General features: G+C 40.1%; 1 protein-coding gene across 13 annotated transcripts in view; it reads left to right on the top strand.

Moving 5' to 3' along the window:
* Positions 1–2,273: 2,273 nt before the first annotated feature.
* Positions 2,274–27,249, top strand: part of LOC109457988 (antigen-presenting glycoprotein CD1d) — a 51,748-nt gene continuing 26,772 nt past the window's right edge. For 3 of the 13 annotated variants that reach the window (XR_016021727.1, XR_012491854.2, XM_074319144.2), the window contains exon 1: positions 2,274–2,437. Coding sequence is in view for 5 of the 13 variants with exons in the window: in XM_074319144.2 (XP_074175245.2) it covers positions 2,420–2,437 (18 nt within the window). In the remaining 8 variants the exon portion in view is untranslated. Of the gene's footprint in view, positions 2,438–3,399; positions 3,504–21,130; positions 21,221–27,249 lie in introns of those variants that run through there. The other 10 variants (XM_019751295.3, XM_074319147.2, XM_019751296.3 and 7 more) reach the window with 7 other exon arrangements.

Here is a 27,249-nt window from a genome sequence, read left to right as displayed (position 1 = left end):
ACTGAGTTTCATGGGGGAAGACAGACTATCAAGAGTCATTTAGAACATAATTAGGTGTTATGATGAGGGAGGCACCAGGAGCTCTGGAAGTGATAGATCAGTCTCCTGCATTAGACTTGGCAATATATGGATTTCTTCCTGATAGTGATGATATTTATTTAAAAGATAAGGAGACACTAGTCAAACAGAGGGAATAAAAGAGTTATCAAGGTGTGTGAAAAGTGTTCTGGGCAAAGGAAACAGCATTTGTGATGCAGGATGTCAGGTAGGACTCATCTGTTACCTTGGAATTGTCAGTTAGGATGCCAAACTGGGAGGTGGCAAGTCAGCTCTGCTACCCAAACCATACCCCAGTACCTCATCCTCTACCTACACAGAAAATAAATAGAAGATGGTGTAGAGGTGAAAAGAGAAAGGGGATTGATGGATTCATGTGTCTGTCACCAGCTAAGAGAGTAAGTGGTATGCATTTTGTCCTCACCTCCAGGTGAGGGGTCTCCAAGAGAACCACTCATAAAAATTGGTGGATTGGCAAGGAAAGACTGACATCTCAGTCTTGGTTTAGGTATCTGCTGACGGGCTTGAGGATCTGTTCTCTGTGATCATTGGTGTAAGGAAAGAGGGTTGACAAGGAAAAAGCTGCTATTCCTACAATTTGGTTTACCCAAGGATGAGTGAATTTCCTGTAAGTCAAATGAACAGTGTGGCAATCAACAGGGTTTAAGCCATCTTGCTAGTTTTCTTCCCAAAAAAACTGGCAGCCAGGGAGCCTACTTATACTGTTAATGGCAGGTTCCTGAGGGCTTGTGGAAGCAACTAAGCTGGAGCAGATTTTCCATTAGAGGATTGTACAATGGGGAGAGCTCCAAGGACAGTAACCCATGTGCCTATGAGAGCTAGCATTTGGGCATTTTCCAAATGGAAGGCATCCATGACCAGTTAGTTTAGCTTGAGGCAACCAACAAATGACTGCAGTTACGTGCCCAGTTAGTAAAAGGACTTTTTGCCCTCTTCTTCCATTCTTCCCCATCCTTCCCCCAGGTCACAGCACTAAAAGTAGTTTAAATTAGGGAAAGAGAGAGTTCTATTAAAGGACAGAATGCACCAGTTCCCCAAACCAAGTCCCACTGCTGAAGCCTGGCTGGTACTGGGGGGAAGGAAGGAGTATAAAACTTGATGTGAGATTGAAATTTTAAAGTGGACTACACTAATCTTGCCTTTTAATAACTAAGTGAACAGAAATCTACAGAAACTGTCAGAGCTGGACAGAGAGAACTGACAGAGTATGGTAGAAGACCCTGGTTAAAACTACACCAAGATTGTGTTGAGCAGAGTTTAGAATGTTCATTAAATTGTTTCTATCTGCAAAGAGTCCTTGAGGTAAGAGGCAACCTGGTGTGGTAAAGGAACTGATAGTATGTGAAGATGATTGCAACACAGTGAGAAAAGGTTGGAGTGGGAAGAGGCCAGGTAATAAAGTCCTAAGGTGTTTGTACTTAATTCTGGGGGCAAAGGAAAGCCATATGCTTTAATGATAAAATTTGCATTTTAGAATGATCTAACGGGGATGGGGTGGGGACTAGAGACAAGGAAACCATTTAAATAAGAGATAACGGTGATTTGTGAATGACAGTGGGGATGGAGAAAAGTGGTCACATTGGAAGATATTTAGGAAGGGAACTATCAGAAATTGCGGATAGAAGAAAGAGCCAACGAAGATTCTCTTTCCCCGACTCTCCTTCCAGCTGACCCCAGAAACGCTGTCCTGTTTCCAGTTCCTCTTCTCACTTTACTAGATGCTGCCAAGGTCCACGTTAGCCTTTTGATTCTCTGGTACATGATGGGAGGGTGCTTGGCATGGAAACCGCTGCCCCCTTGTGGGTTATCAGCAGTACCGTTTCCACATAGGTCTCTCAGCAGCTTGAGATAGGCTGCACCTTCAAGTGTCATCCCGGTTTCACAGATGAGGCCATGGTTCCGATGTTTAAGTGACTTACCCAATACCCCACAGCTTGTTTGTTAAAAGGACAGCTTTACTCAAAATACAATGCCTTCAGTATAGCAATGGAAATAACCAGAGACCCGGTACCAGTTATCTGAGTCTTTTTCAAGGTGCTTAAGTGTTCCGAGACCGAGGCCCGTTCCGAGACCGAGGCCCGTTCCGAGGCCCCGTTCCGAGACCGAGGCCCGTTCCGAGACCGAGGCCCGTCCCGGGAAACGTGGGGAAGTGCGCATGTGCCACGGAACTGAGGCCCGCCCTAAGAGGCGGGGAAGTGCGCGTGCGCCGCAGGCCCGAAGCCCACCACGGAAGAGGGGAAGGGGCCTGCAAGGAGTGCGTGGGCTCTCCATCCGCCTCAGCAGTACACGTGCCGTTAGTGGAATCTACGCAATCCAGATCCCTTCCTTAGTTCTAGGACCAATGCCTTATGATCTCTCAGTAAGTACCGCACCTTTGGAGTCTCCTAGGGTCAAATTGAACGAGTCATGGGACGGGAAGTGCCCCGCGACATTGGGGCTTTCCGGAGCAGCGGAAATTAGCGAAGTTCATTGGCTAGTGGGAATCAGAGCTGGGTCCTTCGACTTGAGCGTGGGGCACTATGGGTGTTGTAGTTCCGGGGCCTCTGGTCCAGACTTTTCAAGAGAACGCTGTGAGGCCAGTGTGTGTCCGAGCTGGCGCATGGAAGTTGCTTGCGTAGGGGAAAGGGTATGAGGAAGCTGCGTGGGTGTGGCTTTGTTCTGCTATTTCTGTTTCGGGTGAAACCTCGCTCTTTGTGTCTCGCCTTCAAGGACCTTCATTTAGTCCCATACCTTAGGCTTCCGTCTTTATAAAACCACTTGTCACCTATAGACCCCTCTTTATTCTTCCTAGATGGCTCCGACTCGTCTTAACTCCCCCCTTCTCGGCTACCTTACTCACACCCAGTCCTTGAATGCTCCTCTATCATTCTTTCTCTCGGGAGTATCTTTTCTTGTCGCTATCCTAGGCAGAGCTCCTTTACTCTGCCCCTGGCCCATGAATCATGCCAAGGGCCCAGGAAAATGATCCTACAGCAAATGTTGATAGGCACAGGCATATTTGAGTCTCCCACTTCAGCAGCCTTGCAGCTCACTTCTTGTTTCTCCTCCGATCATTGCTTCTTTTCTGGTTGCACCTCTATGTAGCCTCTTTGATGGGCCACCTTTGGCCTTAGACGGTCACTCTCAGTCCTGTCACTTTGTCTCTGGCCTTCATAGTTTGTTAATACTACAGAGTGCCCAAACGTAGCTTGCTTTATAGGACAAAGAGGGGGAAATGAAAGGAACTGGAGAGAAACAAAGAAACCACTAAGGTTTCAGAGAGGTCAGGGTGAAAGAGGAGGAAGAGAGACCAAACCTTTTCTTCCTGTTCCTCCACAAACTGTTTAGTGCTCACTGTGAGCAGGGCTCTGTAAACTCTGCTGGGGATAAGCTAGCCCCAAACCACCTAGTTACTGGGGGTCCAGTCGGTGAAGACAGACATACAGGTAAGCAACCATGCAAGATAGCATCAGGCTGTCTTCTGTGGACTTCCTGTCTGTTCCCCTGCTCATTCTCATCCCTCCCTCAGCTCATTCCAAAATACTTTGCCTCTCCACAGCTTCCACTGTTCCATGCTTTTCCCATTCCCCAGCTCCCTTCTCTCCTTGTTCTGACCCAGCTGTTTCTTTGGTATATTGCTGTTTTGTCACTCTGAACAGTGTCAGGGATAGGCATGTTCACAGGATTTAGAAATAGAGACTGCTCCGTGCCTGACCTTCATCTTTATGTAAGAAATGGCTATGTACCTTCTCATTCCAGGGCTGTGCATGTAACTTATGCTAGAGTCACTTGCAGATCTTTCATGCTCAGTGCTCTAGAATCATGAAATTCCATGCAGCCCAAATTGACTTAATTCTTCTGCTTCCTATTTAGTGGTGCGAGAAATCTGAGGTTTGAGAAGTTAATCTCATGGCGACAGTAGTCAGTAATGACCCGTTAAACTGTGATGAGAGGTAGAATCCTGTATGAAAGGGAAACAGATGCCTTAGCATTAAAATAAAAACATGCCTTCATGGATTGACTAGGCTAGAACAGGAGATGTTTTTGAAGTGTTAATTGAGAAATGTTTTTTCCCCCAGTCTATTCTAAATGGCCTTATTGGAGGCAGTGCAGTGTGTGTGTGTGTGTTTGTGTGTGTGTGTGTGTGTGTCTGTGTCTGTGTGTGTCTGTGTGTCTGTGTGTGTAGGAATTTCTAAAGAATAAATAATCTAATAACTATGCTTATTTAGCTTAAGAATGCTTTACAGTACCTGTGGGCAGTAGATTTACCTCTAAAGGTTGTTTATGACTAATACTAGCTTCATTTGCATTCCTTGGCAATGGGACCCACCACAAAGAAGTGAAACTTCATATTTGGTTATACTTAAAATAGTTTCCCTCCAAGCCCCTAATGATTTGATCTCTAGTCTCACGTCCTGTCCTCTTCTTATGGTCACTCTGCTCTAGCTACCCTGGCTTTATTGCTGTTTCTTGAACATGTCACACGCACTTCCTCTGCCTGGAATACTTTTTTTTCAGGCAAACTTGTTCAGGGCCTTACTCAAATATTATCTCATCAGAGAGGCTTTCTCTGACCACCTTATCTAACATAGAGTTTTTATCAATCTATTTCCCTCTAGTATTATCACTACTTGAAAATGTTATATATTTGTTTACTTTCTTATTGTCTGTTTCCCAAACTAGAAAATAAGCTTCATGATAGTATGGTACCAATCTGTTTCCCTAGTCCCTATAACGTGATATATAGAAAGCACTAATTTGTAGAAAGAGAGGATTTTTTCCCCCTTCTTCCGCCTCCCACCCCCACTCCGGTTCAAGTCGTTGTTTCTCAGTCTAGTTGTGTAGGACACAGCTCCCTGGCCCATGCTGGTATTATGAGCCTTGTGCTTCTCCCGGCTGAGGCAGTCGGTAGCCCACAGCAGCACACAGCAGCCCACAGCAGCCTGTGGCAGCCCGGGGCAGCTCACGGCAGCCCAGCTCCAGGGAGAACTGTTGTTCACAATCTTAGGTGTAGAGAGTACAGCTCACTGGCCCAGGTGGGAATCAAACCGGCGACCTCAGTGCTAGTAGCACAGCGTGCCAACCACCTGAGCCACCAAGCTAGCCCAGTTCTTGATTCTCTTCCTTTCACTCGCACCATTTCCTCTTGGACCACCTTGGATATTGCCAGTCCATCAGATGTCTGTTTTTCAGGATTCTGTCCTTAATCTTTTCACTGTTTACACATTTTTTGGGCATCCTTTCTCCTCCCTTACCGTTTATTTATTACCAACTCCCAAATCTGTATCTTCCACCCTGCTCTTCCCCCTCCCCCTCCCTGTTGATTCATGGTAGAATGAATTCTTTTAGGTTACTACCTTAATCCTGACCTGTGTCATGTGTCATTTAAACTATTGATTTTACTTCTATGTGGTCCCCTTGTCTCCAATCTTACCATCCAAGGTCTCTAGTTTACTGCCACCAGAGTGATTGTCACCAACCACAAATCTGACCACATCTCCTACTTAAGACTCTTCAGTTGGTAACTCCTTAGTTGGCATCCCAGGCACCCCCTTCTCCCCTCCCCTACTCTGACTCCTGTTTACCTCAATGTCTTTATCTTCCACCATACCCTTCCTCATTTGACTCAGAAATATGAAATTTGACTATTACTATTTTATTTATATTTATATTATTACCTTATTTATATTTGTAAAATTGGCTATATTACTATTCTATTTTTCTGTGTGTTCTCTTTGCTTAGAATGCTCTTTCCCTTTATCCTTTCCTTTCTACAGTTGCTGGTCTTTCACAACTCAGCTAGAGGAAGATGTCTTCCCACAAGTTTTAACAGCTCTCCTCCCTGTCTAGCATAGATGAGTTTTCTCCCCGATTGCCCACTCCTTCTATCAAAACAAAACACATTACTGTACTTACTGATCTCCCTCTCTACCTACTTGATTTTAGGTCTTTGAAAGTAGTCATGTGAAAGGCTATTTTTATGGTATTTAGGAGAATAGGCCTTTGAGTCAGTCAGGCCCAGGTTTGAATTCCAGCTCTGCCTCTTCTTGGCTGTATGCTATTGGGCCAGTTACAAATCATTGAACCTGTTTCCTCTTCCATAATATTATCTAATTTTACTCATCTTTGTATCCCCATGCTCATTGCACTCAATTTGGTTGTCTCTTTGTAGGTTTTTCCACATTGTCTGCCCTTCTACTGTTCACACAGGTCTGGGACTGATGACTCTTGGTCATAATAGCACTAGGGCTGATATGGGTGAGTGATAGACAAGTGCATCTGTGTGTATTTGAGAGAGAGAAAGATAGTGAATGTATGAGTAGGTTATATCCCAAGCTCAGCCTTGCTCCATTTGATAGTTAAAAGTGGATAGTTTGTGTCTAATTAGGGTCCTAAGTTAGGGTAAGGTGGTGGCAGTGAGAATGAAGAACAAGTTATGCTAGATAAAATAAGACTGCAAAAGATTAAACTTTCCAAACATTTGTGTTTGCTTTTATACACTTGCAGCTTAAAACTCATAAAAACAACCAAATTTGAGTATGATTTATTAAATTGACATCTTAAATCTAAGGTGGTTTTCTTTTGATTCATGACATATGAACTTCAGCTAGTCATTTACTTTTGTTTGAAACAAAACCACGAGAGCAAGAGATTTCAGAAGTGTAAGAAGTCATTTGATTGATGTTCTGGTATATCTGCTTTAGTAGAATGGTTTAAAATGTCTCATGTTAAAATCTCATCTCAGCCTAGCTTTCAAAAAAATTCTTCACTGTATTTTCAAAGAACTTCCAGAATTTGCTTATTATGTCTTTCAAAGCATGAAATATGCAATACAGCATGTACTATGCTTCCCTCAAAATAATAATAATAATAATAATAATAATAGGATGTGGATAGTGGTTGGTGATAGCTGAAAGTTAACAATTGAAAGTGAACAGTGACATGGTATTGAAAGTTGACCACACCTCATTTTGGTTTTCTTGCTTTGTTTTGAATTCTTCAGAAGAAAAATATTGGATTCTCACAATAATAACCTATATTTGAGGCATGTTATTTTTTATATTTCTTACTAAGAATATTTCCAAGGTATCAGAGCACACTGAAACATTACAAGAAAGGTCAGTAAATGCTCTACAACATCCAAACTGGAAAAAGTTCAGCAACAGGAAGACAATGAAAGATAAAGAAGGCATCTCATGGAGAAAAATATTTCAGTGATTTTCTCTAAGATGTGATTGTCCCTAAGAAGAATTCCCAAGGGAATGGGTCTGTACGCATTGAGTTTGGGAAGAGATTTAGTTGGTATGCCATTCTTTCTCTGCTTTAAAAGACTCCACTTGAAGGAGAAATCCCATATATATGTCCTGTGTAGCAAAGCTTCTTTTAGAGCTTCATTTCATCCAGCACCAGAGTTCTCATTAGTGAAAACGCCTTTAAATTTACTGACTTTGAGAAAAAGTTTGGTCACAACTCCACCCTCATTCAGCACTGAAGAAACCTATACATGTAATGACAGGGACAGTTTTCATTTGAGTCTCAGATCTCATTGTGTATCAGAGAATACAATTTTCTGCCATCTTTTAGGGGAAAAGCAAACTGAGAGAAACATCAAAGAAAATATTGAAAAGAGAAAATACTGTCTTATTGTTAGTTCATCGAGAAGGAAACCATACATGCTCTGCAGATGTCGACTAGTTTACCAGGAAAAAAAGTGGGGCCAGTTTGAAAGATACTCTAGGTGGCAGTTCTTTTTGAGCTGAAGAAATTGGTTAGCTGTGACTATCCCTTTATCAGTATCTACTCTCCACTTCCACTTGCCACTGTTTTTAACTCAGCCTCCACTACTTGACCCATATATTACCCTGTCACTTTTTCAGTTAAGCTCTCCCTCCTGTGTTCTCATATCTGCATGTACTTTTTATTTATGATTATAGTATCATGGTCTCAGCTTGTCTTGACATCTGGTTCTTTTACTCACCTCTTTTTTAAAAAATTAAATCTATTGGGGTGACAGTGGTTAATAACATAAGTTTCAAGTGTACAATTCTATAATACATCATCTGTATATTGCATTGTGTGCTCACTAGCCAAAGTCTAGTCTCTTTCCATCATCACATATTTGACCCTCTTTATGTCTTCAGCCTCCCCCCACTCCCTTCACCTTGTCGTTTTCCATTTGACTTATATCACTTAGAATGATACTCTGAAGATCCATCCATGTTGTCACAAATGCCAGTATTTTTCATCCTTTCCTATGGCTGAGTAATATTCCATTGTATATATGTACCATATCTTCCTTATCCCATCATTCATCAAAGGACACTTAGGTTGTTTCCATGTCTTAGCTATCATGAATAATGCTGAAATGAACATAGGGGTACATATATCTTTACAAATAAGTGTTTTCAAATTTTGGCAGTAAATACCCAGAAGAGGGGTTGCTAGATCATATGGTAGCTCTCTTCTAAAGTTTTTGAGGAACATCCACAGTAATTTCCATAGTGCCTGTACATATTTATATTCCTACCAGCAGTATATGAGGGTTCCTTTTTCTCCACATCCTCTCCAACGCTTGTTATTTTTTTGTGTCTTATTGATAATAGCCATTCTGACCAGTGTGAGGTGGTATCTCATGGTTTTGATTTGCATTTCCTTTATATCTAGTGAAGTTGAGCATGATTTCATATATCTGTTGGCCATTTGTATATCTTCTTGGGGAAAGTGTCTGTTCTGGGTGACAATTCTACCCATTTTAAAAATAGGATTGTTTGTGTTTTTGTTGTTGAGTTGTATGAGTTCTTTATATATTTTGGATATTAACCCCTTATCGGAGCTATTGCTTGCAAATATATTGTTCCATTCAGTGTGCTGCCTTTTTGTTTTATTGATGGTTTGTTTTGCTGTGCAGAAGCTTTTCAGTTTGATGTAGTCCCCTTCATTTATTTTTGCTTTTACTTCCCTTGACTTTGAGGTCAAGTTCACAAAAGCCTTTCTGAGACCAAGGTCTGTAAGTTTAGTACTTATGTTTTCGTCTATGTATTTTATTGTTTCAGGTCTTATATTTAAGTCTTTAATCCATTTTGAATTAACTTTTGTGTATGGTGTCAAATGGCAGTCTAGTTATATTCTTTTCCTTTCCAATTCTCCCAACACCATTTATTGCAGAGGCTTTCCTTTATCCATTGTATGTTTTTGGCTTCTTTGTCTAAAATTAGTTGCCCATATATGTGTGGGTTTATTTCGGGACTCTCAATTGTATTCCATTGGTCTGTGTGTCTGTTTTGCTGCCAATACCATAGTGTTTTGATTATTATCACTTTGTAGTATAATTTGAAGTCAGAGTATGATACTTTCAGTTTTGTTCTTTTTTCCAGGATTGTTTTGGCTATTCAGGATTTTTGTTGTTTCAGACAAATTTGATGATTTTCTGTTCTATTTCTTTGAAAAATGCCATTGGGGTTTTGATGGGGATTGCGTTAAATCTGTATATTGCTTTAGGTAATATGGCCATTTTAGCAATGTTGATTCTTCCAACCCATGAAAATGGAATTTTAACTTCTTTGTGTCTTTTTCAATTTCAACAAATCTTGTATTTTTCCTTTACTTCTTTTCTTAAGTTTATTCCTAGGTACACATATTTTATCTTTTTCATTGTAATAGCAAATGGAATTGTTTTCTTTATTTCTTTTTTTTCTGATATTTCATTGTGAGTATATAGGAACATGACAGATTTTTGTACCTTGATTTTTGTATCCTGCAACTCTACTGTATTTGTTTGTTTCTAATAGTCTTTTTGAGGAGTATTTAGGGTTTTCTATGTATATAGAATTATGTCATCTGCAAACAGTGACAATTCTACTTTATTTCCAATTTGGACACCTTTTATTTCTTTTTCTTACTTGATTGCTCTGGCTAGGACTTCCAGTACCATGTTGAATAACAGTGGTGAGAATGGGCATCATTGTCCTCTTCATGAACTTAGAGGAAAAGCTTTCACTTTTTCTCCACTGTGTATGATATTAGCTGAGGATTTGTGATATACGACCTTTACTACGTTGAGCTACTTTCTTTCTATGCTCATTTTATTGAGAGTTTTAATCATAAATGTATGTTTGTATATTGTCAAATGCTTTTCTGCATCTGTTAATATGATCATATGATTTTTATCCTTCAGGTTATTCTTTTTTAACTTTTATTTATTTCAGTGTGTTTTTCCAGGACTCATCAGCTCCAAGTCAAGTAGTTGTTTCAATCTAGTTGTGGAGGGGGCAGCTCACAGTGGCCCGTGTGGGAATCTAACCGGCAACCTTGTTGTTAAGAGCACCGCGCTCTAAGCAACTGAGCTAACTGGCCACCCCTATTCTTTACTTTTTTAATGTGGTGTATCATATTAAAATTGATGGATTTGCATGTGTAGAACCATCCCTGTGCCCCTGTAATGAACACCACTTGACCATGATGTATTATTATTATTTTTAATGTATTGTTGTATTCAATTTGCTAATTAGTATTTTGCTTAGAATTGCATCTATATTCATCAGAGCTGTTGGCCTGTAGTTTTCTTTTTTTGTGTGTTTTCCATGCCAGGTTTTGGTATCAGGATAATGTTGGCCTCATAATATGAGTTAGGAAGTATTCCCTCTTCTTCAATATTTTTGGAAGAGTTTGAGAAGGATAGATATTAAATCTCTTTGAATATTTGGTAGAATTCACTAGTGAAGAAGCCATTTGGTCCGGGACTTTTGTTTTTTGGGAGGTTTTTGATGATTGTTTCAATTTTGTTACTGTTGATTAGTCTATATAGATTTTCCAATATTTCATGATTCAGTCTGGGAAGGTTATATATTTTTAAGAACTTGCCCATTTCTTTTGTTTTCAAATTTGGTGTGTATAGCCTTTCATAGTATTCTTGTATAATCTTTTGTATTTCTGTGATGTCCATTGTAAATTATCTTTCATTTCTGATTTTGAGTCTTTTCTCTTTTCCTTAGTGAGTCTAGCCAGAGGTTTGTCAATTTCATTTATCTTTCCAAAGAACCAGCTCTTTGTCGCATTAATTTTTTCTTAATGTCTTTTTGTTCTCTATTTCATTTAATTCTGCTCTAATTTTTACTATTCTCTTTCTTCTACTGACTTTGGGCTTTGTTTGTTCTTTTTCTAGTTCTTTAAGGTGAACTGTTTGGTTACTTGAGATTATTCTTATTTCTTGAGTTAGGCCTGTAATGCTTTAAACTTCCCTCTTATTACCGCCTTTGCTGCATCCTCCAAATATTTATATGTTGTATTGTCATTCTCATTTGTCTCTATATATCTTTTGATCTCTTCTTTTATTTCTTCTTTGACTCAATAGTTGTTCAGTAGCATGTTGTTTAACCTCTACATATTTGTGGTTTTTCCAGCTTTCTTTTGGCAGTTGATTTCAACTTTCAAACAACCGTGGTCAGAGAATATGCTTGGTATGATTTCAGTCTTCTTAAATATATTGATACTAGTTTTTTGCCCCAAAATATGGTCTATCCTTGAGAATATTTTATGTGCACTAGAGTAGAATGTATATTCTGGTGTTCTGGGAGGAAAAGCTCTGTAAATATTGGTTATGTCTTTTTGGTCTAATGTGTTAATTAAGTCTGATATTTCCTTATTGATTTTCTGTTTGGATGATCTATCCATAGCTGTCAATGGAGTATTTAGGTCCCCTGCTGTAATTGTATTTTTGTCAGTTTCTCCCTTTAGTTCTGATAGTAGTTGCTTATATATTTTGGTGCTCTCAGGGTGGATGTATATATATTAATAAGTATTATGTCTTCCTGATGTATTTTCCCTTTTATCCTTATAAAATGTCCATCTTTTTCTCTTGTTACCTTTTTTTTATCTTGAAATCTATTTTTTCTGATAAAAGTACAGCTGCACCCACTTTTCCCTGGATGGAGTATTATCTTCCATCCCTGCACTTTGAGTCTGTTTTTGTCCTATCGCTGAGATGGATCTCCTGAAGGCAACATATAGTTGCATCTTCTTGTTTTTTTAATCCACCTTGCTCCTCTGTGCCTTTTAATTAGTGACTTCAGTGCATTTACATTTAGAATGATTATTGATATAAGAAGACTTCCTATAGCCATTTAGTCTTTTGTTTTCTGGTTGCTCTATGTCTTCGTTATTTCTTTTCCCCTGTGTTTCTGTCTGTTTTTAGTTTGGTGATATTCTATGATTTTTCCCCCCTCTGTTTCATTTCCTCTTTTTTCTATGTTATGTGAGTTCTAGATTTTTGTTTGGTGGTTATCATTAGATTTACACAAAAAAGTTTTATATGTACAGTAGTCCTTTTTTTTTCTAATTGCATCTTAATCTCTATTCATCTGTGCATGTTCAATCCTTTTTCTGCTCCGTTTTTATATTTTCGTTGTAATAGATTATTCCTTTTTATGCTGTGCATTCATTTCCAAATTGCTGTAACTATTGTCTTTTTTTTAAAAAAATGCTTTTACTCCCTTTAACCTTTATATTGCATTTAAGTGTTTAATACCTTATTCTGAATAAGAATTGGAATTTCCTGCTTTTAATTGTCTGTTTATCATCTTAATCACAGTTTTTATCCTTTTGTCTTTTCGTTTCAGGTAGAAGAGTTCCTGTTAGCATTTCTTATAATGCAGGGCTTGTCGTGGTAAAAACCCTCAGCTTCTATTTGTCTGGAACAGCCTTTAGTTCTTCTTTTTATCTAAAGGATAACTTTGTTGGATATATTATTCTTGGCTGGTGATTTCTCTCTTTCAATATTTTGAATATTTGATTCCACTCTCTCCTAGCTTGTAAGTTTTCTGCTGAAAATCCAATGATAATCAAATGCGGTTTCCTTTATAGGTTACTGTCTTCTTTTCCCTGGCCACCTTGAGAATTCTTTTCTTGTTGTTAACTTTTGATAGCTATAACATAATGTGCCTTGGAGAAGGTCTTTTTGCATTGAGATAATTAGGTGTTCTGTTAGCTTCTTGAATTCAAGGGTCCAGCTCTTTCCATATGTTTGGGAAGTTCTTGTTGATTATTTGTTTGAATACACTCTCTGTTCCCTTCTCTGTTTCTTATCCTTCTGGTATACCTATTATTCTTATAGTTATTGCTCTTTCTAATGGAGTCAGATAGTTCTCATTGAGTTCTTTCATTAATTTTTACTCTCAATTCTCTCTTCTACCTGAGTGGATTCTAGATTTCTATCTTTTATGTCACCAGTTCTTTTCTCCATCTGGTCTACTCTGTTTCCTAATATCTGAGAGGCCGGAAGTGTAAGATCAAGGTGTCAGCAGGGCTCTTTTTTGGAGGCCTGTCTTTCTTGTCTTGTAGATGCTTGTCTTCTCCCTGTGTCTTCACATGGCCTTTTGTCTTTCTTCTGTGCATATCTCTTTTTTAAATTATTTTTTTATTTTTCAATTATAGTTGATATACAATATCATGTTTCAGGTGTACAGCATAACAGTTAGACATTTATATAACTTATGAAGTAATCAACCCAGTAAATCTACTACCCATCTGACAACATACACAGTTATTACAATATTAGCGACTATATTCCTTAGGCTATACTTCATATCCCCATAACTGTTTTGTAACTAGCAATTTGTACTTCTTAATCCTTTCCTCTTTTTAACCCACCTCCACCTCTCCTCCCAGCTGTCAACCATCAAAATGGTCTCTGTATCTATGAGTTTGTTTCTGTTTTGTTTCTTTGTTTATTTTGTTCTTTAGATTCTACTTATAAGTGAAATCACATGGTATTTATCTTTCTCTGTCTGACTTAACTCCACTCAGCAGAATACCCTCTAGGTCCACCTATGTTGTTGCAGAGGAAAGATGTCATTTTTTATGGTCGAATAATATTCCATTGTATATATGTGCCACCTCTTCTTTATCCATTCATGCATTGATGGACACCCATGTTGTCTCCATATCTTAGCTATTATAAATAGTGCTGCAATACACATATCCCTTCGAAGTGTTTTGGGTTTCTTTGGATAAATACTGAGAAGTGGGATTACTGGATCTTTCTGTGTCTCTTGTTACAGCCTCTGTTTTAAAGTCTGTTTTGTCTAAGTATTGCTCCTCCAGGCTTTTTTGTTGTTGTTTTTTCCATTTTCATGAAATATATTTTTCCATCCCAGTCTGTGTGTGACTTTTGAGCTGAAGTGAGTTTCTAATAGGCAGCATATGTAAGGGGCTACCCTGTGTCTTTTGATTGGAACATTGAATCCATTTACATTTAAAGTAATTGTTGACAGATGTGTACCAATTGGCATTTTATTATTCATATTTTTTATCTTTCTTGTTTTTTCTTCTTTAAGAAGTCCTTCTAATATTTCTTGTAATTCTGGTTTGGTGTTGATGAACTCTTTTAGCTTTTTCTTGTCTGGGAAGCTCTTTATCTGTCATTCAATTCTAAATGACAGGTCCTTGCTTTTCGCTACTTTGAATATTTCATATCAATCCCTTCTGACCTGTAAAGTTTCTGTTGAGAAATCAGCTGACAGTCTTATGAGAGCTCCATTATAGGTTACTAACTGCTTTTCTCTTGCTGCTTTTAGGATTCTGTCTTTGTCTTTAACATTTGGCATTTTAATTATGATGTGTCTTGGTGTGAGCCTCTTTGGGTTCATCTTGTTCAGGACTCTCTGTGCCTTCTGGGCTTGTATGTTATTTTCTTCATCAGGTTAGGGAAGTTTTCCATTATTATTTCTTCAAATAGGTTTTCAATTCCTTGTTCTCTCTCTTCTTCTGGTGCTCCAGTGATACAAATGTTGGTGTGCTTGATGTTGTCCCAGAGGCCGCTTAAACTATCCTCATTTTTGGATTCTCTTTTTGCTGTTCTGATTGGGTGTTTTCTGCTCCCTTAACTTCTAAACTGCTTATTTGATGCTCTGCTTCATCTAATCTCCTGTTGATTCCCTCTAATGTATTCTTTTTTTCAGTTATTATATTCTTCATTTCTGACTGGTTCTTTTCTATGTTTTCTATCTCGATCTTCATGTTTTCTATTTCTTTGTTGAAGTTCTTCGTTAGTTCGTTGAGCATTCTTATAACCAATGTTTTGAATTCTGCATCTGGGAGATTGCTTGTCTCTATTTTGTTTATTTCTTTTTGTGGAGCTTTGTTCTGTTCTTTAATTTGGTACATATTTCTTTGCCTCCCCATTTTGGCTACCTGCCTATGTTTGTTTTTATGTATTAGGTAGAGGTTCTATGTCTCCTGGTCTTAGTAGAGTGGCCTTATGTAGCAGGTGTGCTGTGGGACCCAGTGGTGCAGTCTGCCTGGTCACCTGAGCCAGGTGCTCCAAGTGTGTCCCTTGTGTGGCTTATGTGTGCCTTCTTGTTGTAGTTGAGCCTTGTTTGCTGTTTACATATCAGTGGTAGGGTTTTACCCTCATGGTAATAGGTTGTGATGACTGGCTGTGACTACAGTAGAGGAGCTGTTGAGCAGGAGCAGACCCTATAGAGCAGGATTCGCTTTAGCAGAGCTCTGATTCCTGCCCAGTCTGCTATCTGGGTGTGTTGTTTGTAGAGATAGTTGGGTCATGCTCTCATGTTGTCTGAAGCTGGCCACTGTGTATGGGTTCTGTGGCCTCTTAGGCAGGGCTCTGGTACAGGCCAATGTCAGCTGCTGCCTGTGTCCTGCCCGGAGCCACTTGGTATGAGCTACAAAGTGATCTACAAATGATTGCCACGTGTGCTGGGCTTGGAGGTGCTTGGGAGAGGCTAAGCTGAGAACTGAGGCCAGCTGCCACTAGTGCTGGGTTTGGGGCTGCTTAGCAGGGGGTATGGGACACGCTGTGGCCAGGTGCAGTTTATTTGGTATTTGTGAACTGTTGAGATTTTTGGAAAGTCCCCAGCATGAGCCAAGACAGGCCGTTTGTATGGCAAAGCCACTAGAAGAGGCTTGGGTAGGTCTGAAGGTTGGGTGGAGTGAGGTCTCAGGGAATCACCAGGGCAGGGGTAACAGTGTTAGCCATGTTGATGGAGACTCAGATATGTTGGTTGCCTGCATCTGCATGCTAGGAGGGGTGGGGGGGGCTCAACAAAGAAATAATAGATTCTGTCAGAACCTCTGTGGGGACAGAGCCAGGAGTGCAGTTTCCAGGCTCTTGCCCTCACGTAGAAAGGTGCTCACTCGGGTAGTAAATGGCCATCAACTGTTATTGGATGGCCATCAGCTGTGGCTAGTTGGCCATCAGCTGTAACCAGTGAGCCGTTGGCCACTAATATAGCTGCTGTGGCTACACTAGCAGCAAATGGGGGCTAGCAAGAAGATGGTGGCTGAGCTAGCAAGCGCGGATTGCAGTTAGCACGGTGGATTGCAGTTAGCAAGTGGGGTTGGTTGTCAGAGAAGTGGACAGCAGGTTGTGGATAGTGTGGCTCCTGCTTCCTGTGTCTCCAACCCAGCTGCCAGCGAGAATATAGTCAAATGACTCCCCTATCTATGCCTCCGTGGGTGTTCCTTTTTGGCCTCATCATATCCTGTGTTCTTATGTGGGGAGCCGGACTAGAGACCCTGCGTGAGTCCCAGTATGACAACCTCTATCTGGGAGAAAGTTGCCCCTGCAGCTTTTGCCCTGAAGCCAGACAACTCAGTTCCTCCATATATGTCCTTGGCACCTTTCAAGCTGCTGCCCCAGCACTGGAGCTCAGAGCGAGTGAGTCTTTCAGTGAGTAAGTCCATGTTGAGTAAGCCCTTTAAGATGAATGCCAGGGACTCTAGCGGCTCTCTGTCTTAGTCAGCCACAATCTCAGATGGTTTTCACAGCCAGAAGTTGTGGGGACTTCTCTTCCCGGTACTGGAACCCCGGGCCGGGAGCCTGGTATGGTGTCTTGCTCTTCAGGTGGGACATCTGCAGCCAAGATATCCCTCTGAAATTTTAAACACCACATAAGGTGTGAGACCAACCCATTCCACATCTCCACATTCCCTACCAGTTGTGAGGTGGCTTCTTCTGTATGTCCTTAGATGTAGGACTTCTGTTCAGGCAATTCTCAGTAATAGTTGTTCTGTAATTTAGTTGTAATTTAGATGTGGTCGTGAGAGGAGGAAAGCACAGCTTTTACCTACTCTTCCATCTTTACCGGAAATCTCTAATGCATTCTTCATCTCATTTGTTGAGTTCTTCATGTCCAGAATTTCCATTTGGTTCTTTTTTATAGTTTCAATCTCTTTGGTAAAGTACTCTTAATGCACAGTCACCTTGGTCTCAGGGCACCACCTCTCATGGTGGGATGTGGCAGGCCATGAGGCTCCTGACGTGTGTGTTCCAGCACTGCTTTCCTGCACCCAGAAACCAACAGCTATACTACAGTGTCTTGGGTGTCACAGCTACCTCTACCATGCTCTGCTGTGATGGGTGGGGGAGGGGTGAGCAGGTGTGGGAGCAGGTCAGCCCATCTGTGGATCTGTACTTTCCAGTGGGTTCAACTATAATGAGTATAGACCACTTACGCTGGAATGTTGCTTCTGCCCCTTTGCAATCTGTGGAGTGAGGGTTGTAATGCTGGGCAGGCCACTAGATGGTGGATTCCTCTGTCTTTGATGATGATGGCTGGTCAACTGGAACTACCTTTTGCCCTGTTGCTCTGCCACTGACTCAGTGTATACCAGCCACTCAGGCTGGATTGCTGCCTCTGCCCTTCTGGTCTCCCTACTGGGGCTTAGTCATTGATACTTCACTGTGCTGGTGTCCAGTGGGACTATGGGGAGTGGTGGACTGCATCTGTGGCTCCTGTCTCTGTCTGTCCCACGTCCTGCTATCCTTGCTCACTCTGATATGCCCACCTTCAGATTTCACAATGAGCAGATCTCTCAGACGTGTTTGTGTATTGTGCAGGGAATTCTTTGTTCAATTATACCTGTCCAACTTATAACTTTAAGGGGAGAGACTTCTCATGCCTAAATACTGCTGATGTCACCTTTGCTCACCTAATTTGATTAACTCCTTTGTTCTCATGTCTTGGCCATAAATGAAAGTTAAAAAGACATTAGCTGAGGAGGAAAGGAGATTTGTCCATAACACCTTTCACCTTGACATTTGCCTTGGCTTCTGGTCTCCTTTACTTTGGGAAGCCTTTCCTGACTCCATCCTCACTCCCTCCCCACCCTCCAGGCTGGGTTAGGTGCCTCTTCTAAGGCTTGTTTGTCCCTACTTTAGTACTTAATTATGCTGTATTATATTTTGAGGTTTGGGTGTATGTCTGCGCGTTAAATATGTAAATTCCATGAGGGCATGGACTCTGTCCTACTCATCATTGTGTCCCTAGTACCTGGTGTATAGTCAATACCTATAAATACTTGTTGAAGGAATAGATGAGTGAACATGAAGTTCTTATCTTCACTAAGCCCTTTTAAACCTTCTTACTTCCCTTTTCTCCCTAATTTTTCCATAGTTCTGAGCTTCTCCTCCCTCCTATTGCTGTCATACATGTCACTTAGTTAATCCCAGTTTGCTTGTCAATGGCTACAAGGAAAGGTGCTGGATACGGGTAATTGCTTATGATATCAAGATCTGTCAGAAATACCATATATTTTTCTTCCAGTCTTGTATTTATTTTTATTAAAGTAAATATTAAAACTGTAGGTCTTGGTTAGTATTACTGGAAGATAGAATTTCTCTGGTAGAAGTTTCTTGCTTGTTGCTGGCATTGAAATGCAAGCAATTTTTGTAAATATGATCAACATTGAGACATATCCTTGTGAAGAGAAGAGATTTGAAAAGGGGCTCATATCCTTTAGTTCGGGAGCTGTGTTTTCATTTGATTATGTTTAATGTTGGGGAGTCATACCACTTCCCAGCATATGACACTACAGTGCAATCCCAATGTAGGAGGCCCTAGAAAGCTTCCTTGCTTTGCTCGCTGCTCAATTTCTGTCATACTTCTAGCTATATGAATTCTGATATGTCTTCCCTGATAGATGTAGGTGACCTGGAGCAAGGCATACTAAAGACCATTCCTTGTTCACCTGGCTAATTCTTTGCAAAACCATATTCTCTACCATGGCTTCAATTTTGGCAGTCTTTCTTTACCCTGTTTATACTCATGTCTAAAAAACTTCTCTGGGATTCCAGAGCTGGAATTTAGATTCTTTATCACTAAATAGCTCCCCTCTATGCATTATATTTTCATTTGAAAAATTAAAGGATGGATTAGCTAAATGCTGATGTCACCACTAGCTCTTTTTGCAACTTGCTGCCTCCCTGTTGTTGGGAATTCCCTGGCATTAGTTACACAGTATCTTCCCAGGTGACTCACAAATTCTATTTGAGGAAAAGGTTGTTGGTAAAAAGAAACTGTATAGTTGAAGGGGAAGCAAGAAAGGGAAGAACAATTTTATTCAAAAGGGGAGATGGTTGTTCTTGAGTTAGTTTTATTTTAAAGGGTTCTTAAGAAATCTAACCTTAATTTTTCCTGTCGTAAATGAATGCATTGTATCCTCTCTTATTTTAGATCCAAGGATTCTTTCTAGGCCCCATGAAAGTTTTTCGTGCATTACGTGTGCATTTCAAACATAAGTACATGAAAAGAACTTTGATCAGGTGCAAAAACATGATTAGGATTGTCCTGAGCAAACTTTGGCAGAGGGGTGTGTATGTGTGTGTGTGTGTATTTGGAGAGAGATTTAGAAAGTCAAGAGAGTGACCATAAATTTAGGCCCCACTCTTTTTTCCTGATCAAAATAATTATTGGGAATTTTAGTCTATTAGGGGATTCCAGAGAGAACAGGGGTGAAGGAAGGTGAGAGAGAGGCCATAGGCACCCCTTGGAGGTCCACTTCACCTAGAATATGGACTTTTTGTACCTAGGGAGTATTTCTGGAATGTGCAAAGTTCCTCTTAGGAAAGCAGTCCTGACTGGTCTTCCTCCCACTTTAAGCGTTTTGAAACAAATAATGTGTCCAAAGTCTCACTGCTGTAAGTGATAGAGCAGATTAAAGAACCAAGGTCTGTCTGATTCAAAAACGATTACTCTTGTTGGCTAAGGCAATGTCGTGGTGGTGGTGGAGTAGGGTGGAGTCATTGGCATTTTTGGTACATTCCCTGAATTCCTCATTAATAGGGAAGGGCTGTTGGGATGCAGATGTGAACATGGATATGGGGTAGGCACCTGCTGAGTGGGGACACATTATGCTGTTGTTTCCTGTCCTCCCCTCCTTATGCCGTGACCCTTAATCATTCAAATACACTTAGTGGTGATATTCTCATTGTAGCACCTTGACTACATGCAGAGACACCAAGGCAAGGAAGGCACTTTTGGGGCAGAGTAGGAAACCATCTTAGTCATTAGGTACCTTTGGAGACTGCTGCTTTTTCTGAAATACCCCACTCTTTTTTTTTTTTTCTTCCCCTGGTGTGTGTCTGAGGTGAGGTGGCTGGTGCTTAAAGAGGAAGGGATATGGTGTTTTGGGATCTATGCCTTCATCTGCTACTTGGTGCTGGCAGATCTACCCAGGAAATCCCAACCTTCTCTGGGTTTTGAATCTCTATTTCCATTTCAAAAATCCTGGGCTATCTCCTTCTCTTTCTAGTAGGAGGACTTTGCAGATGGATCTCCTGAAGATGCTTAAAGTGAATCAGCGAACAGCCTAGCTTGTTTCATTTAGTTCTTGGGTTAGTTAGCAAAACCCACAGGAAACGCACTCTTTCTTTTTTTTCCATAGATTCTGGAAATAGACTTTTCTTCCTGCGCTTTCTCAGGCTTGGCTATTTGATTATAAATTTAAGTTTTTCCCCCCTCCCTTTGATTATAAGAGCAATATATGTGTATTGTATACATTTCAGAAAAACAGTAAAATCGTAAAACAAAACAAAAATTACCTGTTTATACCTTTATTTAGAGGAAACATTGTTAACATTTTAGAGCTTTCCCTTCCAATAGTTGTATCTGCACATGTATAAAAACTTAAAAATAATATACACACCTATTTTTAATAAAATATATTTTAATTGTTAACTAAAAAGTTTAATCAAGGCAATGGAGGAGGAACCCAAAGTGTTTATAATAGTTGGCAAATGAACAAAAAATTTTTTTAATGCTTTCATTTCCTCCTGTAGATTCTTAAAGAATGCCAAGTGGAACTGACAAAAGAGAATGGGGTTGCCAAAAGTGTGAGACTGCACTATAGATAGAGGAGGAGAACATGAGTAAGTTGAGCACAATTATCCTGAAGCAGCATTGTTGCCCATGGTTGGGTTTTCTGTGCCTATGATCCCATGGGTTATGGGAGTGCCAAGAGTGTCTAAACATCAGGCACAGGATGGACAACAGCAGTCAAGGAAGGAAACAATACATTATTGCATCAGGCCTGAGGGTTGAGAGAGGCTATACACAGTATGATTAATCCCAAATTTGTAAGTTAGAATGGGTTTAGAACAGCATTGTCTAATAAAAAGATAATGGAAGCCACATACGTAATTGAAAATTTTATAGTATTTGTGTTAAAAAGGTAAAAAAAACCCAGATACAATTAATTTTAATAATGCATTTAACCCAATGTACCCAAAATATGGACATTTCAGCATGCAATCAATATTTTAAAAAATATTAATGAGAAATTTTACATTATATGTTTAAATTTTCAAAATAAAGCATGCCTTTTACACTTACAACACATCACAATTTGACTAGCCATATTTCATGTGCTCAATAACCACATGTGGGTAATGGCTACTATACTGGATAGTGCAGATCTAGAGAAAGTTGGAATTTTGTAGTGGAAAAAGAGATGGTGTAAGTGGTTTGGGACTAAGGTTGTGAGTAATGTGAAGGTATTGGAGGTCTGTTTTAATATGTTGTCAAATTATGAGGCATGAGTTGGGTTCATGACTTAAAAAGTGCAGGGATACACAATTAGAGGCAGTGTTGAAGGTAGGCACAAACTGAATGGCTTAAAACAACCAAATTTATCAATTTATAGTTCTGGGGGTAAAAAATCTAAAATGAGTCTAACTGGGCTAAAATCAAGGTGTCAGCAGGGCTATATTCCTTCTTGAGGCTGTTTCCAGCTTCCATGCTTTGGCTCGTGACAGCTCCCTCTATCTCCAAAGCTATCAATGTTGGGCTAAATCCTTCTTGTGCTGCCATCTCTCTGACTTTTTTTTCTGCCTTCCTCTTACTTATAAGCATCCTTATGATTACATTTGACCCATCTGGATAATCCAGGATACACTCATTATTTTAAGGTCGACCTTAATTTTATATACAACCTTTATTCCTCTTTGGCACTGTCTTAACGTAATCACAAATTCTTGGGATTAGGACATGGATATTTTGGGAGAGCCATCAGCTACATCTGGAAACTAAATCTAAGTCTCTCAAATTTCTGTATGTACTTAGTCCACAACTATGTGTTTCATGCATATAATAATATAATACAATGCATATGTATGGTTTTTCTATCACACTAACCAAATAAAGTGTGGCTTTTTCAAAACCATGTCTCCAACTCTCCCATATCAATGAAGTGTCCTACAGTTCAATTCAATTCTGACACTAACTAGCTGGAGTTTCAATTCTGACACTAACTACCTGGAGTTACTGTCAGACTCCACAGGCTTAAGGGCTCAATCTGACAAAACTGCCCTCACTTCAGATCCCAATTGCAAGTATTAGGTCTCCAGGTTACTTCACACTTCTGTCCTACTTGGCAGCAAAGTCAAGGGTTCCCACACCCTCTACCCCTTTTAGGTTTGATAATTTGCTAGAATGATTTATAGAACTCAGGAAAATGCTATACCTATGATTACAGTTTATTATAAAGCATACAAATGAACAGTTAGATGAGGTACATAGGTCTGGAAGAGACAAATGAAATATGTGTCTCCATTTTTACAATTAGTACATATGATGCAAACATAGGCTTTTATATTCGTATATAGCTTTGGAAAATGTTTTTTAAAAGTTACTTTGTATACATATTTTACCCATATAGCCATTTTGCTGCATCTGTGCTTTGGACAGGAGTGTTGACTACCTTTGTTATGATCATTTTTACTTCTCATAGATTAAACCTGATGTTAGAAAGCTTAAAAAATCAATTACCAAACAATTTTGTTAGGTGATAATTCTCCACTTTTCTTATAGTAGATGAACCACTAGGTTCTTTTACATGAATTATTTTTCTCTGAACGTGAGTGTTTTCTACCAGACTCAGCAGAGAAACTATTAGGCAGCATAACCTAAAGTGAAAACGAAACTTTGGAACTCAAGGTCAATCCGAAAGGCAAAGTTAGAACATCTGGAAATAGCAATATGAGTCAATGTGAAACTAACATTTGATATTCATTAAGTCAGTTTTCACTACACTTTCTGGGAATATTCTTTTGGTCAGTGAGGTACACTTGTTTTTAAATACCAAGTACTAACTGCATTCAAAGATTTTATCAATAATAATCAGACACTGTTCTCAGTGCTGGGTGATACAGAAGTGAGCAAAATTGAAAAAAAAAAGTATTTGCCTTCATGGAGCTTAATTTCTAATGAGGAAAGATGTGTCCAGTGAAAAGGTTTAGAGTCAAAAGCAGGCAAAGCCTGTCTATGATAGAAGAGGACTTGTCTGACTATAGTTGGGATTCTGTGGTGGAGAGTTTAAAGAATGGTGAGGGATAGGGAGGGCATTGGGAGAGGAAGTACTTAGCCTAAGAGTCTTTTTCAATTAGAAATAGAACTTAAGGTCTGCTCAGTGCTCATTAAGTATGTGTTGAATTGAAAAAAATTATCTCATACTTCATGTCCAGAAAACTTATTTTATGTGTATTTTTGTCTTATTAAAGACTTAAACAGCATTTATCTATTAAAGGCTGCTGAAAGATTGAATCATAGAAATATTGGAGGATAGTTATGTTACAGTGAGGGAGATGTTTAAAGACACCAAAAATAGAGTTTGTGTAGTCTATGAACTTGGGGCACCTGACAAGATTATTGACAGAGCTGACATGACACCAATGCCTTCTCTGTCATGACTTCCCCAACACCTCTTTTGGGGAAGATCCTCCATCAGTGAAGAAGAAAAGATCACAGTACTGAAAATCTTCTGTTCTTCTGACCACCAAAACTCAAAATATATTCCTTTCCACTCAGAAAAGTATTCATTTATCCTCACCCTTTGCTTGGCACTAGGAATACTGAGATAAAATCAAAGGTCCCTTTCCTCCAGGAACTCACAGTCTAGTTGGGGAGATCACCAGCTACATAGTGGCAGTGTGGTAAGAGCTAAAATAAAGGCACACACAAGAATCTACAGTAAAAACACAACTATAACTTAGCTCAGATACTGTGGTGAGGGGTGGAGGTGAGAGTGTTACCATAGCAGAAAAAACAGGGCACAGGGCAGAGAGAGTGGGGAGGAAGAGAAGGAGGAAGTTTGGGAAACAAAGAAAGGAGGAGATGAGATCATTCCTAAGAAAAGGTGCAGTTACAGCTATTTGTAATAGATTGTAATACTATTAGCATTGCAGGCAGGGGAAAATCTCCAACCCCTCTGTCACCATGGTACTTCCAACGAGGGCCAAGTAAAAACAAGGGAATCCTACCTGCTCATGGGAAGAAGTGGTCAGTAAAGACACCCTGTAAAGCCACCTCTATATATTTCACACCTTCATTTGAATATAATCCTATTTTTTTTGTTTTTCAGTGCAGTTGCCCTTTTTTTCCGGCCTGCCCACACCCATTATTTTGGGAGTGTATTCTTTTTCTTTAATAAATCCTCTACTTGTTTGGCTTTGTTTGCTTTGTGGCTTTATACATCCTGGAATGCCTTCGTGCATTGATACAAAAACCTCTGTTGTTCTGTAGCCAGAGGTGTTTCTGGAATAAACAGCATCAGAATTTTGGATGAGTTGGAATTAGCCTGGAGATGGGAATGGGCAAGTTGGGAAGGGAGTGTGTACTAAGAGAAACTGGATTAAGAGTCAACTAAAAGATACAAGGTATCTACTACATGCCAGATGATTTACATACATTATCTAATCTCCTTCGTAAGCCTCATGGAAACTGAGACTCTGAAGTTAAATGACTTGCCTATAAAGCGAGGAAGACAAGTTTTATTTCCTCTTTCGAGGGTCCCTTAGCCCTCTGTAACTCTACTTTTAACAGTGATGTAGTCAAGACGTCATAAAAATGGCAGTGTGAGGTTAGCCTCTGGAAATATCCCCTGGAATTTACAACAAATTGAACAACTTAACTCCACAGAGGACTCCCTGTGCAGTAGACAGGCAAGACGAAGAGGCCCACTACTGAAATCACCTAAAGGTGGGCAAATTGTGCGAGCAGGGGAGGCGGGAAAGGAGAAGTGCAGAGACGGGGCCCCTCGAGCGCAGGACGCAGACCTAGCTCGGTGCTCCAAGCTCGCTGTATCCCGGAACTACTGCAGTGTGGGAGAGGGAAGAACTCAGACTGCTAGGATTCCGTTTATGGCCCACAGGGCTGAGGGGACAGCATATAACACGGCTGAACCCAAAGCTCATGGCAGAGACCTTGGAGCAAAGACAGAGGGTAGAAGGCTGAAAACGGTGGTTTAAGCCCTCACTGCCGAGCAGGGAATGGAAGCCTTGGGCAGTGAGACTAGCCGCCCCATCCCTACCCTCCCAGAGCCCGCCCTGCCCCACCAGCCCAGTGCTAGAAGTGAAATAGTAGCAGTGTCGGATCAAAAGAACAGAATATTTGTAGTTCTGAGAACTCTGGTCCACAGACATGGACTCACAGCCCAACTAGTTCTGGCAAAGGGGAGGGAGCTGTGGAAGCAGGACCGCCTGTGGTGGTCGTTGCTGCCATTCCTCCGGCCACCTCTTACAACTCACCCCACCCCTGCCCCACTTATCTAGGGGGATCCCTGCAGGAGTAAACAGAGCTGCTAAAGCACATAGCCTCTGAATCTGGTGCAGGAAGAGCTTTAGAACCTCAGAAGCTCTCCACATCCCCCCACAGAGGTGGTACCATATGACAAAGGCCAACTGTTCACAAGGGAGAAGCCCGCCTTCCAGGGAATCCCTGCATTGTGTGAGAAGCCGGAATCGTGCAGGGAAAACATAACACTACAGTGTGAGAGAAAAAAAAGGCTGCATTCAGAGAGAAAATAAAACATTCTACCAACACCTACTGGAAAACAAAAGAAAGACTTCTTTTTATCAACCTCTTGCAGAACCCACTCCTGTAGATGTCTAAGAAGAGAAATAATAAATCATTAATGGCCATGAATAAACAAAGCAACAGAATAGCTCAGAAAGAAAATGAAAAGCCTCCAGAAAAGGAACTTAAAGATATGGAAATATGTGACTTAAATAACAGAGAATTCAAGATTGCAGTTCTTAAACACTCAGCAAGATGCAACAAAACACAGACAGGCAATTTAATGAACTCAAAATACAATCAAAGAACAAAATAAACATTTTACCAAAGAGATTGAAATTTTAAAACAACCAAATAGGATTTCTGGAGATTAAGAACTCAATAAAAGAAATGAAGAATGAAATAGCCAGCTTAGGTAATAGAGTTGACCAGATGGAGCAAGAATCAGTGACATTGAAGACAGAAATCTGGAAATGGCAAGGATAGAAGAAGAAAGAGACTTGAGACTTAAAAGAAATGAAAGAATGCTACAAGAACTTTCTGACTCCATAGAAAGAGCAATATAAGAATAATAGGCATACCAGAAGGAGAATAAAAAGAGAAGGGTACAGAGTATATTCAAACAAATAGTCAATGAGAACTTCCCAGACTTGTGGAAAGAACTGGATCCTCGAATCCAAGAAGCAAATAGAATACCTAATTACCTCAACCCCAACAGGCCCTCTCCGAGGCACATTGTATTGAAGCTCTCTAAAATCAACGACAAAGAAAGAATCCTCAAGGCAGCCAGGGAAAAGAAGATGGTAATCTACAAAGGAAAGCCCATTAGAATATCATCAGATTTTTCAGCAGAAACTCTACAAGCCAGGAGAGAGTGGAACCAAATATTCAAACTCTTGAAAGAGAGAAATTATGAGCCAAGAATAAGCTATTCAGCAAAGATATCCTTTAGGTACACAGGAGGAATAAAGACCTTTCCAGACATACAGAAGCTGAGGGAATTTTCTAATACACAGCCTGCACTACAAGAAATACTAAATGAAGCATTTCGACCATTATCAACAGGGACAATTTGTGGAAACCAAAACATAAAAGGGGGAAAAATAAA

This window comes from Rhinolophus sinicus, chromosome 7 (genome assembly GCF_057876585.1).
Source record: "Rhinolophus sinicus isolate RSI-liver-muscle chromosome 7, RSI-T2T, whole genome shotgun sequence".
Classification (NCBI taxonomy): domain Eukaryota; kingdom Metazoa; phylum Chordata; class Mammalia; order Chiroptera; family Rhinolophidae; genus Rhinolophus; species Rhinolophus sinicus.
The sequence above is the reverse complement of the archived record's forward strand: the minus strand, read 5'-3'. Positions and strand labels throughout refer to the sequence as shown.